Below are 18,244 nucleotides of genomic sequence, written 5' to 3'. Positions count from 1 at the left end.
GAAGGGTTGACGGACGGGAGCGACTGAAGTGCTGACTCCGTTCTAAACTTGGGTCCATGTCCATTGCCATTTGTGCCAAGTGTTCCGACTTCCACCATTCCCTCACCGTTGGTGAACTCCTGGGATTCATCTGAGAGATAGTTCACCGTAAAAAAAAGCCTTGAATGTGGATCACACCTTGGTCGAGTTGTTGAATCAGTGATGTTGTGTTAGGCAGCAGGAAACGCATTGTTAGGATGAATGCTGTCCAAATGTTTAGGATGGGCTGGCGCATTGTCAAGCAACAAAAGAACTTTAAAGGCAAGATTCTGTTCCCAGCAGTAGCGTCCCAGAGCTGATGACATGCTGTTTATAATTTCCAACTTTTTTTCAAGTGTTGAAGCGGTTCTGTGCCATTCAGCTGATGGCCCAGGACATGACAACAGACACTTAGGAGGCATAATTAAATATTTCAAGCACAAAATCACTGCACCATAGGTAAAACCAACAAAAGTTTAAGAGCAAACACGAGGAAATCTGCAGATGCTGGAAATTCAAACAGCAACACACACAAAATGCTGGTAGAACACAGCAGGCTAGCTGCATCTATAAGGAGAAGCGATGTCGACGTTTCGGGCCGAGACCCTTCGTCAGGACAAGATTGCACATCCACACCTTGCCAAAACCAATGAGAGACTGGCGGGAGTGAGACTGTGAGGTGTGCGCACCTGACTTGTATTGGCGGGAAAGCGGTGCTACTCGTCCCAACAGTGAGACTGTGAGGCGTGCGCACATGACTTGTATTGGTGGGAAAGCAGTGCTCCTCGCGTAATTGGGCTTTGGATGCATATAAGGAGATGTTGGTAGAAATAGGTTCCTCACATAACTGTGAATCCGCATTGTCTGAAGACGCATCTTATGAGGATAGGGTGTATTGTAGGGTAATGTAATGGGTGAAAACATATGCATAATTCAGAACTATCAACATTGATTTGGGGTTCACTTTAAGAGGTTGGTCTGATGTGATGACGTAATTATGTGAAGATTTTGTTGTGCTTTATGTTATGTGTTTTGACAATAAAGGTGTTATTACTCTTTCCCTTAAACTTAAAACACCTCTGCCTTTTTATTTACAAAAACCTACAATATTGCCTGGGCATGGGCAGATCTGCCCTGAGATTTTTCAAAAGTAGAGGTATACAGCATCGAAACAGGTACACACCAACATACTTACACTAATCCCATACTATATTTTGCTTCTCAAAATTCTAGATTGAATATCAATCCAGCAAAGATAAAATATTTGATTCTGCATAAAATATTTGAATTGATTTATTAGGCTGTAAACCTGTTTAAGTTCTCACCAGGAGAGGGAGATTACTTACTTAAATATTGCACTGTACATACTTCTAGTGTCGTAATGGTGAACTACAAATGGGGCTAAATGTTACTAAACTACTGGAATTACTGTACACACATTTATCTTGCACTAGGCTAAGTCTTGACCTGATTCTTTATTTAATCAAGTGCTTTAATTTTTCGCAAAGATAACCTGGGATCTGTTAATCACATTCTGCTGGTTCTGTCTGGCAAAGGAGGAGTAGGAAAAAGTACCATAACAACGGAGTTAGCACTGGCACTGAGGAATGCAGGGAAAAAGGTAAGGAGATTTAAATTAAAATAAAAGCAATGTAATGATGTTCTACTGAAAACTCAGCCATGCTGGACAATCATAATCTTGTCTGAAAATTGGAATATAAAATGGCAAATACTGGAAATTTGAAACAGAAAATGGTGGAAATGCTTGGTAGGTGAAAGAGAAACAGTTGAAGTTTCAGTTCACGGACCAGAATCAGGAAGGAGAGAAAATAAGTCGGTTTTAAAGTGCAGAGTAGAAGAGGGATTGATAAGATAAAGGGTGCAAAGCCAATGTTTCCTTGAGATAAGACGTTTTAAATTAACTTGGATCATATGCTTATAGGAGCTGTTAGATAAAGAGAACATAAAGGAACCGAAGAATTGGTAGAAGAGGGCGGATGGAGAGTGGCAACACCAGAATTAGACATACAGCTGGGAATTGTAGAGCTGGAGGGAAATGCCCAGTAGATCAGGGCATTCTTGTGGAGAGAAGAAAATGAGCCAGTAACACACTCCACTTGCTTAACTTTTCAATCCACCAGTCTCTATGTTCATTAGAGTTTTGGATTGCAGAACAGTACAGCACAGGAGGAGGCCATTTGGCCCACAATGTCGTTCTGAACCAAATAAGTTAATATCCAAATAGCCAATTTAACTAATCCCTTATGCCTACACAATTCATGTGCCTATCTAAAAGTCTCTTAAAAGTCCTTAATCTATTGGCCTCTACCACCACTCCAGGCAGTGCATTCCAAGGAGCCACCACTCTCTATATAAAATAAAAACTTGTCCTTCTCATCTCCTTTGAAATTACCTACTCTCACCTTATTGCTCTCTGATATTAGACATTTCAATCCTGGGAAAAAAAGATACTGTCTGCCTGCTCAATCTGTGCTTCTCATAATCATATGGACCTCTATCCAATCTCCCCTCAGCCTCTGCAGTTCCAGAGAAACCGTCCAACTTCTTGTTATAAAACATGGCCTGTAATCCAGACAGCATCCTGGTAAGCCTCTTCTGCACCCTCTCAAAAAGCCTCGACATTCTTCCTACACTGAAGTGACTAAAACTGTATGCAATACTCCAGATATAGCATAACCAGAGTTTTATAAAACTGCAACATAGCTTCCTGACTTGTAATGCCTCAACTAATAAAGACAAGCATGTCGTATGTCTTCTTAACCACCTCATCAACCTGTGTAGCCACTTTTGGGGAGCTACAAACTTGGATCTCAAGATCCCTCTACTGATCAGCACTGTTTCTTTATATCAACACGTACAAAAGCTGGATGAACTCAGCTGATTGAGAGCATCCGTTGAAATGAGCAGTCAATGTTTCGGGCTGAGAACCTTCGTCAAGACTGAAGAAGGAGAGGGCAGGGGCCCTATAAAGAAGGTGGGGGGAGGGTGGAAAACCAATCAGAGGAAAGATCAAGGGGTGGGGGAGGGGATAGGCCAGAGAGGTGAAGAAGGAATGTAAGGGGAAAGCACTATGGGTAGTAGAAGAAGGCAGAATCATGAGAGAGGTGATAGGTAGCTAGAAGAGGAGGCAGAGTGAAAGTGGGATGGTGGAAGGGAGTGGGAGGGAATTACCGGAAGTTGGAGAATTCAGTGTTCATACCAAGGGGCTGGAGACTACCCAGACGGTATATGAGGTGTTGCTCCTCCAACCTGAGTTTGGACTTATCATGGCAGTAGAGGAGGCCATGTATGGACATATCTGAATGGATATGCCCCCTCCTTCTTCAGTCCTAACGAAGGGTCTCGGCCCGAAACATTGACTGCTCATTTCAACGGATGCTGCCTGACCTGCTGAGTTCATCCAGCTTTTGTACTTGTTGATTTGACCATAGCATCTGCAGTGTACTTTGTGTTTACTGTTTTTTTATATTCTGCCTATTAAGGTGCAACACTTCACATTAACCTTCAAATAGGTTAAACTCCATCTACTATTTCTCTACACGTATCTGTAACTGATCAGTATTCCTTGCCAGTCATTTATGCTATCCACACACCACCAATCTTTGTATCACCTGCAAATTAACTAACCCACCTATGTACTATACATCTTCATTCAGATCATTGATATGGATCACAAACAGCAGAGGTCCCAGTACAAATCCCTATGGAACATCACAATCATAGACCTCCAAATAGATTAAGTCCCTTCAATCTTTACCCTCTGTCTTCTATGGGCGTCAGTTCTGAATCCAAATGATCAATTCACCATGGATCCCATCATCTTAATTTTCTGGATGACCCTCCCATGAGGAACCTTGTCAAGCGCATTACTAAAATTTACGTGGACAGCATCCGCAACTCTACCTTCATCAATCACCTGCGTCACCTCATCAAAAAGCTCAATCAAGTTAATAAGATACAATTTGACCTGCACAAAGCCCTTCTTGCTCTCCCTAATTAGGCCTTGATTTTCCAAGTACTCATAAACTCTATCTCTAAAACTTCTCTCCAGTAACTTCCCTACCACTGATGTGAGTTTTCAAGATCATCTCTGGTTCCCTTTCTCAATGATTGACCAACGTAAGCTGCTCGCCAGTCCTCTAGGACTTCACCTGTAGCTTGGGAGAATCTAGGGTATATCCCATCTAGCCCTGGAAACTCTTTAAGAGACCCTTTACTACCTTTACTACCTCTTTAAGAGACCCAATACTACCTCCTCCTTTACTTCAAAATGCCCAAGCATATTAATACATTTAGCACAGATTTCCCTATCCACCATTCCCTCCTCCTTGGTAAATATTGATGTAAAGTACAGGTAGTCCCTGAGTTACGAATGTCCGATTTACGAACCGAGGAAGGAGAATGCCGTCCGCCATTTTAAGTTAGATCGCGACGCCGTCCGCCATTTTAAGTCGTTGCCGTTGACACTGTGTTGAGTGTGTAACTTTGTATTTGACTTAAATTTTTCTCAGCAAGATTCATCCTAACCCCCCCCCCCCCTTTTCTGGTCAGCTGGTGGTGCAGTGAGATCAGCGCCAGGCTTGAGAACGGAGGTTCCCAAGTTCGATCCAGTGACAGACCGCTCCCAAGTGCGCTCTCCATCCATGCCGGGTTGATGTCGAGCTCGCAACTCGACCTCGTAAAAAAAAAACACTGCCACCTCCAGTTTAAATTCCCACGAGGAATATTGTGGAGGATCAAATAACCAAATCCAGCACAGCCCCCACTTGTCCCATTTAACCTGTCTCAGTGCGGTGGACTTTAGGACCTGGGGAATTCAGTGCGGTGGTCCTTAGGACCCGGCGGAGCTCGAGACCCGCTGCCCGCAGTATTTCTGTTCCATTGACGGGAAACGATCACGATTGAAAATAAAGTGGAAATAATAAAGCATTTGGAAAGAGGTGAAATGTCATCGGTCATTGGAAAAGCGTTAGGCTACAGTCGGTCAACGATCGGAACAATTTTAAAGGATAAAGTGAGAATAATGGAACATGTGAAAGGCCCTGCCCTGATGAAAGCTGCAGTTATTACTAAGCAACACAGTGGTTTAATTATTGGCATACATACATTTCTTGAGTGTTTTATATGCATAGAAAGGTAAAATATATACTATATACTAAGACAAACGTTTGACTAACTGACGCTAAATAATACCGGATGTATTTGGTCCGACTTAAAGACAGACTCAGGAACGGAACTCGTTAGTAACCCAGGGACTGTCTGTATTCATTAATGACCTCACCCACATGCTCTGCATCCAAGCAAATGTTCCCCCGTTATCCTTGAGTGGTTCCAACTTTCTCTAGTTATCCTCTTGTTCCTGATATATGTATGGAATATAGGCATATTTGAGAAGGTTAACTTGAGGTAGAAGACCAACCACTATCATTGAATGATGGATGTTCTCAAATAGTCAGAATGGTCCACTCCAGCTCTTTTTTTGGCTTTAACCTGTATCCACTTGGAAGGCAGCTGATTCACAAAACTATCTTTCCAATGTACTTGAACAGTCTTCCAGGGCATAGGCAAACCTGATATTCGATGACCAATATTATTGAAACAAGGAACTCACTGTTGGGAATTCGGGCATTTAAGGCAAGTTACTGCTCCTGGATTCCAACTGGATGCTAGAGTTTGCTAACATGAAATACTATCAGATGACTGATGCCAAATCATTTATATTTATATTGGCTGATTGGATACAATTATTTTTGTTGAGTTTGTTTCAGAGGTTGAAAGTGAAGCATAAAATATAATGGTTTAAAACATTCAAAGAAAAGTAGAATGAAATGTAAAAGAGTGATGGATGGCACTGGAACCTTTTAATTTTTCATATAAGACTTAACCAATTGACTTCCTTTTCTTTCAGTTGCAGTGTTTTAAAACATTACATGTTACATTAAAGCTCTCTGGGGGTGGAAGAGAGGAGAGGGGTGGTTAGAGAGAGGTTACTTACTGTTTTTGTGATAATTCTGAGCCTGATCTTAATCGATAACCAGTGGTTTATCTGAAATCTTGCAAACCTCTATATGATCTTTTACTTTTATTATATGCAAATGATAAAAGCTTGTATTCATTTATGACTGAAACCTCTAGTCTAATGAATCTCTACCGCCAAGCTCTCTGAACTGCTCATTTAACTTTCGTTGATTTTGTTTTATTTTAGGTTGGAGTTCTGGACATTGATCTTTGTGGTCCTAGTATCCCCCGGATGCTGAATGTTCTCAATAGCGCTGTGCACCAGTGTGATGCTGGATGGGTTCCAGTTTACGTAGACACCAATAAAACAATGTGCTTGATGTCAATAGGCTTTCTCTTGGAGAGTCCAGATGATGCTGTGATATGGAGAGGGCCAAAGAAAACAGGTGATGTCATATTACTTCACAGCACACTGGAACAATCTGCTCTGTGGCCCAGTAATTAGTGATCTATCTATCTATTTATTTAGATATACCGCATAGTAACAAGCTCTTCTGGTCCATCTAAGCTCGCGCTGCTCTAGAACACTCATGTGACCAATTAACCTACTAACCCACATGACTTTGAAATGTAGGAGGAAACCAATTTAGAAGTGATTTATTATTAGTTCAAACTTTCCTTCAGCATTTTGGTCGCCTTTTCGATCAGTGCAAAGTGCCATTCTTGATGAGAAATTGTCTTTTGGTCATGCCATGTAGTGATATTAGGAAATGACTGGAATAAAATTCAAGCGGGGGATACTTGCTATAATAGTTTCTTTGAAGCTTGAAAGGCTTCCTTTTAAACTGACATTTCCCTTTCAGCAAAGTTGGCTGCTAAAACGAATGTTCAGCCAGTTGTACTTCAAGCATAGCATTTGAGCATCCAGTCTGTATTAATAAATAGAGAATTCATTCATAATGTTTTAGTGCTCTGACTGAGAGCCAAAAGTTTACAAAAGTGTGCCAGCCCACAAATTTTGTTGAAGAGCGCTTTGTACTTCTTGTGTTCTGTACAGACATAAATGTGTTGGCCAAATTTAAAACAGCTGCAATTTGGTAACAGCATACATTGTGAACAGCTTGCTATTATGGCCTTAGAAATTTCTTCATCTTGTAATATGAAAAATACAGAGAAGAGCCAATCATTGCAATGAAATTTTGCAAGTATTTTATCGATGTCATTGATATAACTTGTGTGTCACAGGGAGGCTGCAGGTGATGTGCAACTGTCTCGCAGCTCCTGTGACCTGAATTTGATTGTGACCTCTGGTGCTGACTGCGTGCAATTTACATGTTTTCTTTGTGATTTCAGAGCATCTGACGGAATTTCATGATTAATTGTCTTGTGTAAATTGCTCCTAATGTATATGAATGATATTGGTTTATTATTAGTTTACCAAGATGCAGTGAAAATCTTGTCTTGCATTCTGTTTATTTTGATCAAATCATTGAGCTAGAATAAGGTAAAAAAAAAAGCAGAATAAAGTGTAAAAGCTACCCAAAAAATTGTAGTACAGGTAAATGATAAAGTGCAAGATCTTTACGAGGTAGACTGTCACATCAAGAGGTTTGTTCAGTAGTCTGATAACTGGGATGGAAGCTGACCTTAAGCCTGGTGGTACATGCTTACAAGCTTCTGTATCTTCTTTCTGATCGTAGGAGAATTGGGAGGTGTTAGTGGGCATGTGTGGAAATAGATTGCAGGGAAGTAAGTGAGGAATGGGATTGATTGGATTACTGAGGCCATGAACATAAATTTCTCCTCCCTTCCACTTTTTCTTTTTCCATTCTCCATTTATACTCCCCTCTTAATCCTTTTCTCACCTGCCTATCACCTCCCTCTGGTATATGTCCTTCCCTTTTTCCCTTTTTCCCATGGTCCCTTCTCCTTTCCTGTCAGATTCCTCCTCCTTCAGCCCTTTACCTTTTCCACTTGTCACCACACAACTCCTCACTTCATCCCCCTCTCCCACCTACTGATTCATTTCATATAGAGCCAATGGGCAAATGGACTCCAGTGTTGGAAGAAAATGTGAAATACGAGTGGAAGACCAAAAAAATGATGCAGTAACTGCAGAAGCATCCTTCATTGTCTTGCAAGAGTAAAATCCACATAAAACTTCTGGTTACGTGCTTCCATGCACTCCCTGTTAACATGGTTTATTTGCAAAAGGAGTTAACTACACTTGAATATAGGTTTACAGTGACAGCTTCCCTTATCAGTGTGGACAAAAAGTTGTAAAGCTAACAGCTTAGAAATGTAAAATAAGGGAAGTTAACTGATAAATCCTGACCAAGTTCTGTTTGTGGAATCCTGCCAAATACATACGAAAAAACCTAACTGATTCACCAAACTTGACCCCATACTCAAGGTATTGAGAGTAATGTGACAGGCTAATTCTGGCTCTTTCAGAAGCAATGTACTATTCTTGGAGAGAGATAAAGCCCCCTGCCCCTTCAATTAACCTTGAGGTATGTTTGGCCTTGAATGCCAGCATGCAGCATGTGTGAGAATACACTTGAGCTAGAATTTTGTAGCATTTTACAGATGCTGGAAATCCAGAGTAACACACACAAAGTGCTGGAAGAACTCAGCAGGTCAGGCAGCGTCTATGGAAAAGAATAAAGAGTTGATGTTTTGGTCTGAGACCCCTTTTCAGGACTGGGCAGGAAGGAGAAAGTAGTCAGAATAAGACAGTGGGGTGGGGGGGGGGGGTTGAAGTGAGAGGAGAGTGGACAGCAGGAGAAAGGGAAGGATGTGAGGCACCAGAGGGAGATGATAGGCAGGTGAGGAGAAGAGAAGAGACGAGGTAAGGACGGAACCAGAATAGGGAATGAAAAAGAGGGGATGGAGAGAAATTAGCTGAAGTTAGAGAAATCAATGAATATACCATCAGGTTGGAGGTTAGAGGTGCTTCTCCTCCAGATTGACTTGATCATGGCAGTAGAGGATGCCACACATACATATACATACATATATATACACACATACATATATATTGTATTGGGCACGGGGATTGGAATAATCAAGGTTTATATCACCAGGAAATCCTGTGTTTTGTAGACGGAGTGAAAGTGCTCAATAAAACAATCCCATTCAAGGGTAGATTCAATTTAGTCCCACAAAAGACCGGAAATTATGTTTTTTTTTAGTAAGGCTGTATTAACAAGATCACATGAAATTGAGATGGGTGCATTCAAATGACCAACTCTATAGACTAATGCTGAATAGAACATAAGACTCAAATGAAACTGAAGCTTTAAGCATTCTCCACGTTTACAAACTAACTATATGTGTTTATTCCTTTTAGCTCTTATCAAGCAATTTCTCTCTGATGTGGCATGGGGAGAGCTTGACTATCTCATTGTAGACACACCTCCAGGAACTTCTGATGAACACATCTCAGTGGTGGAGGCCCTTCGCCAACATAAACCTGATGGAGCTCTGTTGGTTACGACACCTCAGGTACATTTTCTAAAGAATTTAAAGGTGTTTCCCCCATTAAGCCAGGCTAATTAATGCTGATAATTAAAAACAGAAGAATAATTATTACATGCATCAGGTACTTGCATTCTTTACTCTAGAGCTAGAAATATATTCTGTCCTTGTGAACTATGTATTTTGTCCCAAAGAGAGCCATAATCTTCCTAGGGTTGGGCTAGAAAATGGAAGTAATCAGTCATGATCTTATTGAATGACCCTATTCTGTTCCTTGGATTCTTCTGAAAATGTAGAATGTATGTTTGGATTATGTTTCTTGAGGAAAAACTTTGCAGTTAAATTCATGGTGCAGATCATAATGTGCTCTGTAATGGACACAGATTCTGTGGTCATTTTGTACCAATTGTCTTATTTCTGGATATCTTGCCTATTTGTGAATTGATAGATTATACAGCTGATATATTGGTCAGAGTAAGTTTTGGGAGCTGAGATACTTGTGTCTGCCCAAAATCAATGTTCCAGATACAGTAAAAATTTGTAGTCCCTGGATCCAATTTATTTTTCCACTGTTGTCAGGGGGGTAAAAAACCATGGTAATGAAATATCTTATTTGTTTTAAGTTTTTTTTGGTTCAGAAATACCTTTATTCCTGGGATTTTATGTTTTGTTTTCCTCTATTTCATGCAATGAAACCTGTAATGTATACGGAAGTAGAATAATGCAACTGATGTTTAATCTTTATTAGTGAATGTGATGTTAAAGAAGTCAAGAATTTATTGGATATTGTTGTAAAGTTTTTTTTATTAAATAGGATTCACAATGGTGCTCCGTATGATCTTGGTCTTAGATTTTGTTGGCACTGCCCTCTAGTGCCACTAGTGGTAACTGCAACAGGACCACAGGGCTGATGTTACTTCAAATTGATAAAATAAAAAGTATTAGATTAACAACTACCTTTCATTTCAAAAATCAGCTTCACCCCTGTCTGGTATTGTAATTTGAGAGAAAGCATTTATTTTCTGTTTTGCTTTTCCCACCAGTAGCTGTGGAAAGTGAAGTTATTCTACCAAGTATTGAGAGATTCATTCCTTTCAGTTTCCCTAAGACCTGGTCTGGAGCATATTCAGTTATGACTGATCTCCTTCATTAAAAGTTGTTACTCTTGACATTGAGGCTGGGCTTTCCAATTCAAATTTATTTCTATTCTTAATGTTAATGAATTCAGAACTGGCACTGCTAAATGCTTCTAAAAAGTTAATTTATATTTTTATTTGCTTTAGAACTAATGCACAAGGTATTGATTGGATGATTCTTTATTTCCTATCTGTATTTCCCGTTATTTCCATATTTCACTAATTCCAATTTAACTAGTATTCCTCCGGAGTTTCCTGTCTGCTTTAAATAAGACATATTTTATTTTATTTGGAGATACAGTGTGGAACAGGCCCTTCCGGCCCAGTAAGCCACACCACCCAGCAACTCACCTATTTACCTAATCACGGGGCAATTTACAATGACCAATTAACCTACTAACTAGTACGTCTTTGGAATATGGGAGGAAACCAGAATACCCTGAAGAAACCTACGGGGAAGACATACAAACTCCTTGCAGACAGCATTGAAATTGAATATCTGAACTTCGATCCCCTGAATTGTAATAGTCTTGTGCTAACTGCTATGCAACTGTTGTGCCCTACTCTTAACTCCTACTATTAGACTCATGTTAACATGTTTCATTCTAGAGTTCATGTCTTGACTGAATCTCAAAACAGTGAAACCCTTGTCCCCTCTCATGGAAGTTGAAGACTTGGAGATGTAAAGCTTGGTGCCAAATAATCATTTCCTGTCTTTTCTTTAACTTCTAGCTCATTTAATTGGATGAAAAAAGTCTTTTTCAATGAACAGTGACGAATCCATATTAGCAAGTGGTCCATTCATTTATGATCATTGATAACAAATATTGATCAAAAGGGATGTTTTATTTTATCTGAAAACAAGTACATATTACCTAAATACTGGGCGGGATGCACCATCTAAGTGTTTCTTTTCAATTAATAGGCAGTATCTATAGGAGATGTAAGAAGAGAATTGACGTTCTGTAAGAAAACTGGATTACCTGTCATTGGAATAATTGAGAACATGAGTGGCTTTGTCTGCCCAAATTGTTCGGTGAGTATGACTTTTTTTTGAACTGTGGGTTCATTAAGCTACAGTGGATGTGTTCGTTGAATAATGATGCCCTGGACTTTGCAGTCAGCAGCAAGGTACAAACAAAGATGGCCACACATGGTCTTCTCTTTGCTGATATTGGTTACTGCCAGACATTGCTTTAGAGAGATCTTTGGTACTCCGCAGCAGAACTTCCATTAAGTTGGTTGAACCACTAATAGTGCAGTAAGAATTCTCCCAGACAGAAAGTATTTTTTTTGCAGCTGTAGTATTTTAAGCATTTTACAGAGTGCAAAATAAAGCCTTGGAATATTAAGTTAAAGTGGAAGCTCATTTTTGGAATTAAAATTACTGCATTCTAATATATTCATGAAGGAATTGCAATTAACATATATCATCTGTTTTAAGGGTCTGAGTTTGCGGCTTGGTAATTATGGCCAAGATCAACATTTTAAAAGCTCAGTTAAAGCTCGTAACCATTTATTATAGTTTGAAGATACCTTTCATCAAGAAAAGTGGAAAATTTCCTCTATTCAGTTGATTTCCTTCTATTGTTTTATGGAAGGAAGCAAAACAGTATATTTCTTGGAAAACTGGAAAGTCACCCTCTCGATTTTCATGTTATGAAAACACCAAAATTGTTTGTTTACTTCACAATGCAGGGGTGGCTCATGCTGATAATTTCATTCATGTTTAACGGCTTGTGAAGGTACGTTGTTTATCTGGTTCAGGTTCTTGACTTGGATAAATTATTATTTTTCAGGAATGCACTAATGTATTTTCCAGAGGAGGTGGAGAAGCACTTGCTGAGCAGTCTGGAGTTCCATTTCTAGGTGAGATCTGGAAATGAACTTTAGAGACATAAATCACCTGTCAGTTTTGGAATTTGATTAGTATCAGCCAATTATCTTGATTATTGTTCAAGTAAAAGCTTTTTAATAATTTTATAATTAATTAATGAATGATAGATTCAAGGAAACTGCTGAAGGAACTCAGCAGGTCAGACAACATCTATGGAGAGATTTCTTGGTCCGAAACGTCAGCTCTTTATTCCTCTCCATAGATGCTGCCTGACGTACTGAGTTCCTCCAGCATTTTGTGTGTGTTACACTGGATTTCTAGTGTTTGCAGAACCTCTTGCGTTACAGATTCTAACAGCCACAGGACTTAGAGGAGCAAATTTGTGGAGAGATTGCAGACTGTTTCAAGAAACATAAGGTTGTGCTAGCAGGTCACTGCCTTTCCACATATTGACATTGTTACGTACCCCGTAACTGGGTCACTTACCAGCAAAGATAGAGAGGTCCGTTGAAGTCTGATGGTACTATTTTTTAAAAGTATTTATTGATAAAGGGACACAAAAATAAGATTAATGCAAACATACAGATAATATACGTCGTCAATACTAAATCTAAAAGTGCGGGTATAATAATAAATAAGAAATAGCTCTATTGTTGTCTAGGGGATAATGTATTGTCCGATGAAAATATAACAGTCACTATTAGTTTGTTCAAGCTGCAGCGTTTTGGGTTTAAGAGAGACGGTTTAAAATTGCCCAGGTCTTTTATGATGCCAATCTGTTGAGTCGGGGGAGTTGGTTTCCCCGTTGTTAGTTAAAAGCCGTTTTCCGTGGTACCAGCCACCAGTCCCAGGCAACGGAACTGAATGCACGTGGCCTCCTTCAAATGGCTTCCCGCTATTACGGGATCGCTAGCGTTTCTTCTGGTGCATCTGAAGGGGCTGTTCCTACAGACCCTCTTTTATCCTGACTCACAGGGTCGAAGATGTCAATCAGGTTGGGGTGATGCAATCTCTTTCTCACCCAGCCCACTTTGCCTGAGGGCGTCCACGTAGTATAGTATTTCAATCCACAAATGTGTCTCCAAGAGACAATGGCCATGTCCCGTAGTTTTACATCGCCGGGGAACGAGGCATTCTGCACGTCTCTTTCTCATTTCCTGGGTCCCCTGACCCAACCCAATAGTGATCTTGCGATTCTCACAAAGGAGGGGGCTGCAGGCATAACAACTGGGACTCTCATACTGTAAAATGGCTGGCTGGGATAGGACTTTATTCACTAATGAATAAGGGGAGGTTTGATAGATGTATACAAAAATATGAGGGATATAGATAGGGTGAATACGAGCATGCTTTTTCCACTGTGGTTGGGTGAGAACTAAAACTAGAGATAATGGATTAAAGGTGAAAAGTGAAATGTTTAAGGGGAACATGATGGTGAATGTCTTCACTCAGGATGGTGAAAGTGTGCCAGCGAAAGTGGTGGATGCAGATTTGATTTCAATATTTAAGAGAAATTTGGATAGTACGTGGATGGGAGGGATATGGAGGGTTTTGGTCTGGGTGCAGATCAATGGGCCAGAGCGGATCAATAGTTTGGCATGGACTAGATGGGCCAAATGGCCTGTTTCTGTGCAGTAGTGCTGTATGATTGTGATTTAGTGAGATTAAAGGCGTGGCTTTGAGAGTAAGTTTTGTAATTGAGTACTTTTCCTCTTGGCTGATTAAGTCTTAGTTGGCTCTCAAAGGAAACCAACCAGTCTGAGTTCACCTGCTTATTCCCCTATAACCTGTTCTCTCCTATATGGTCAGCAATTGAATCCCTGCTGCCCAGACATGGGGCAGGGAGAGTGTCGAAGCTGCACAGTCAGAACCCTGGTCGGGATCTAACCAGGGTTGCAAGAGCTCTGCATCTTGTGAGCATAGTCTGAACTTTTAACCAGACTTTTATGCGAGGTGTGTCGCTGCGTTCACAGCTTGCTTTTGTAGTGAATGTCAGTGGATCCAAGTAAAATCAAGGCTAGAAGTTTTTCCATATTTTTGAAGGTACATGTAATGCCCTGGGGAAGTTTCAGTAGATTATTAATATACATTCTGATTGTTGATTGCCTTTTGATGTGCCAAATTTTGTAATATTGATTTAAAAAATTTTAAGGGCTTAGAACATAAGAGTAGGAGGTTAGGGTACAAAGCTACCTGAAACATTCCTGCCCAGTGAAGTGAAATGAAAAGCTGGGTAATGCCCATTTTATATTTATGTGAACTAATATTTTTTAATGTACTGTATTATCCTTACAATATTCTGTATAAAAATATTTGGATATGTTGTCCCAAGGAAACACCATCCAGCCCTATTCTCATTACTACCATCAGGCAGGAGGTACAGATGCCTTACACCACTGGATTTGGTAACAATTATTACCCTACAACCATCAGGCTCCTGAACTGGTGTGGATAACTTCACCACTAATTCAACACTAATGTGAACTGATTCTGTGACCCATAGACTCACTTTCAAGAGTTCTTTACAACTCATGTTCTCAATATTATTATAGTTTGCAGTTTGTCTTCTTTTGCACATTGGTTGTTTGTCAGTCTGTTTATGCAGTTTATTTTTTGTAATATTCTATTGAATTCTTTTTTCTGTGAATCCCTGCAAGAAGAAGAATCTCAGAGTAGTTTATGATAACTTGTATGTACTTTGATAAAAGATTTACTCTCAACTTGTGCCAAGACTGGCTGCATTTTGTATGGAAAGGGAGAAATTCAGATATGCACAAGTTCAAATCCACTAATTGTAAGAGACACGAGACTGTAGATGCTGGAATCTGGAGCCACAAACAATTTGCTGAAGGAGCTCAGTGGATTAACAAGGAAAATAATCCCCCTCCCCCAGCAAATTCTGCTCAATCTGTTGAGTTCCTCCAGCAGATGATTTTTCAGTTTAATTTTGAACCTAAAGGGGTTTTGTCTCCTCTTACTTACAACAGTAATGTTTGTGGTCACTATAAATATCTGTTAAGATTGCTTTAGTTAAAACTCTGTTGAGGGATAGAATTCATTGATATGTAAGTTTTATATTTTCGATTTTGAAATATCATTGCATATATTTTCTTCTACTCAGGATGTGTTCCTCTAGATCCTCAACTGGCACAAAGTCTGGAAGAAGGTAGAGATTTCATCCAAGCCTTTCCAAAGAGTGCAACCTTCGATGCCATTAATAAAATAGTGGAGAAGATTTTAAGCAATGATAATGAATTCTCTGGACATGATACATGACCATAGAAAGAGGAATGGGTTATTTAGGCTCTCAAGCCTATTTCTCCATTAAGTGTAATTATCACTGACTCATGAGCTAACTCTTTTACTTAATAGCTCTTGATCATTAAAGATGCACCAAAATCTATCAATACTGCATTTAAAATTACAGATTGACCCAGAAGCAGCTAATATTTGTGGAGGAGGGTTTTATACCTCTATACTATACAACATTTGAATGGCACAGTAGTGTAGTGGTTAGCACAATGCAATGTAGTACCAGTGACCTGGGTTCAATTCCTGCCGCTCCCTGTAAGGAGTTTGTACATTCTCCCTGTGACCACATGGGTTTCCTTTGGGTATTCTGGTTTCCTCGTGTAGTCCAAGACGTACCAGGCGGTAGGTTAATTGGTCTTTGTAAATTGTCTCATGATTAGGCCAGGATTAAATTGGGGGATTGCTGGGCGGTGTGGCTCGGAGAGCTGGAAGGGCTTATTTGTGCTGTATCTCAATAAATAAACAAACAAACAAGTAAAGTATATACTAACATTTGCAAGAGCTGCCTCTAATTTTTAGATGCCGTCTCAACTTCTAAGTGACGAGATAGTTTTTCCCTGTAGGCAGTGTCAATTGCCCTCTAATATCTTGAAAAGCTCAAATCAAATTTTCTCACAATCCTTAACTTCCAGGGAACATAATCATAGCTAAAATAAAATAAGGGCAGAAGATTGTTCTTTGTATATTTATCTTGGACAGCAGAAATAGGAGATTGGGGAACAGAAGCTTTAAATATACCCATTCCTGAGATATGGTGACAAGATGTCAATATTTATTCCAGAAATATGTTTTATAAATATGGAACAGTATTGTCTTTGTGCTTATTGAAATGTGTAAAAAAAAATAAATAAATTCTTTGTACCCTGTTAATTTTGTGAATGTGCTTGAAGATCTGTAACCTGATGCCCTTTAGTAAAGAGTGTCTGCAATGGCGGACATTGTGCTCTGAGTGCTATCTTAAGGAGCTATGTATAGCTGTGTTGCCCAAAGTGTGCTTGATTCAGGAGGTTTATCTGCTTGAACAGAACTAGCCTAATATTTTTTTAACAGCCAATTTACCCTGTAGGACATTAGTTCACACAGCAACTTGAGTTATTTCAATATGGTGAGTTTAAGTATAAACTTTAGGAATTAAAGACATATTCTAGTTGATTCCTAATCAATAAGTTTTCAACTCAAATCTAATGTTGCAATTAATATTTTCCATACTCAAGACCTGTATCTGAATGAAGTGCATGTAAAAGTAGTATGTTATATTATAGACTGCCATATGCATATATCCGATTAAGAATGCCACATGTTACTGAGGAATTCACTTTCACAAGGCATGTTTTGAAAATAGAATTTAATTTGTATTTAAGTTGAATTTAAGAATTTAAGTTGACCTTCACTAATCCAACTACCTGTAATCTGGTTCCTTTGATAATCTGGCACTGATTTCAAATTTTCCGTGCAACTGCAATTTCAAATTTCCTGGGCCACCATACCAATCTGCTGTGCATTGTTTTGGTTGCGCTATATCTGTTCACGTGTTGGCGCGCTCTTGTAAGCACAGACAGGCGATTCCTGCTTGTTTTCCTGCATTTATAATGGCCTCAGTGTGCAAAGGAAATGCACCTCATGCTGTGAAGCGAAAACACCACACACTATCCATTAAAGGTTGAACTCTTGAAAAAACTGGACAGTGGTGTAACAGTGAAAAGCTTGTGCGAGTGTTACAACATTGGCTCTTCCACAGTGTACGATATAAAGAAACAGAAAGAAAAACGGCTACATTTTTTTTGCTGATAGTGGCTCCAAGAAACAGATGTGCGTAAGAAAAACAACGAAAGACGGAAGAATTTTGGAACTAGATAAAGTGCTGATCACGTGGTTTAATCTTTGTGTAAGTGAAGGTGTTGAACTATCTGGAGATATGGTGAAGGAACAAGCAAAAGTGTATAATGAAGAACTAGGACTAGATTATGAGTGTGACTATAGTGAAGGCTGGCTTTATCGGTTCAAGCAGCTTACAGTTTCATGCAGTGTGTGGTGAAAAACGTTCAGCAGACAAGGAAGCAGCAGTAAAGTTTGTTGACGCCAAGTTAGTCTCCGATGGAAAAATTAAGCCCCGAGCAGATGTATAATGTGCCAGTTTCAGCACCAGTTCCTGATGCTTCACTCATTTTTCAAGATGAAGATGTTGATGATCCTGACAACCCCACACTTGCAGACGTGTAACTTTGCCTGAAGGTATATTAAACGTCTCACTTTAGAAGCGGAAGTGCTCAACTTTTCTGTATAAGTTAATTCCTGTATATTTACCTGTACCCTTTATCTGTGCCTGTACAGTATATTACTTTATTAAAATTTCACTTGCTACTCCTTTAATGTTTCTGTTTCATTATTATCTAACTTGTACTCATATTTTAAAGGTATGATGAGGCGGTTAACTATTGCCTAATGTGATCCTTATGTAATTCTGCATTTTCACTAATTGGGC

At 39.5% G+C, this 18,244-nt stretch overlaps 1 protein-coding gene across 2 annotated transcripts in view; it reads left to right on the top strand.

Annotated features, from left to right (window-relative positions):
* nubp2 (nucleotide binding protein 2 (MinD homolog, E. coli)) overlaps positions 1-18,132 on the top strand; it is a 29,736-nt gene extending 11,604 nt beyond the window's left edge. For both annotated transcript variants that reach the window (XM_073060310.1, XM_073060308.1), the window contains exons 2-7: positions 1,527-1,639; positions 6,245-6,443; positions 9,350-9,504; positions 11,539-11,649; positions 12,413-12,482; positions 15,572-18,132. In XM_073060310.1, the coding sequence (XP_072916411.1) occupies positions 6,290-6,443; positions 9,350-9,504; positions 11,539-11,649; positions 12,413-12,482; positions 15,572-15,726 (645 nt within the window). In that variant the 5' untranslated portion in view covers positions 1,527-1,639; positions 6,245-6,289 and the 3' untranslated portion in view covers positions 15,727-18,132. The remainder of the gene's footprint in view (positions 1-1,526; positions 1,640-6,244; positions 6,444-9,349; positions 9,505-11,538; positions 11,650-12,412; positions 12,483-15,571) is intronic.
* Positions 18,133-18,244: the final 112 nt, after the last annotated feature.

The sequence above is a fragment of the Hemitrygon akajei genome, chromosome 11 (genome assembly GCF_048418815.1).
Source record: "Hemitrygon akajei chromosome 11, sHemAka1.3, whole genome shotgun sequence".
In the NCBI taxonomy this organism is placed as follows: Eukaryota; Metazoa; Chordata; class Chondrichthyes; order Myliobatiformes; family Dasyatidae; genus Hemitrygon; species Hemitrygon akajei.
The sequence above is the reverse complement of the archived record's forward strand: the minus strand, read 5'-3'. Positions and strand labels throughout refer to the sequence as shown.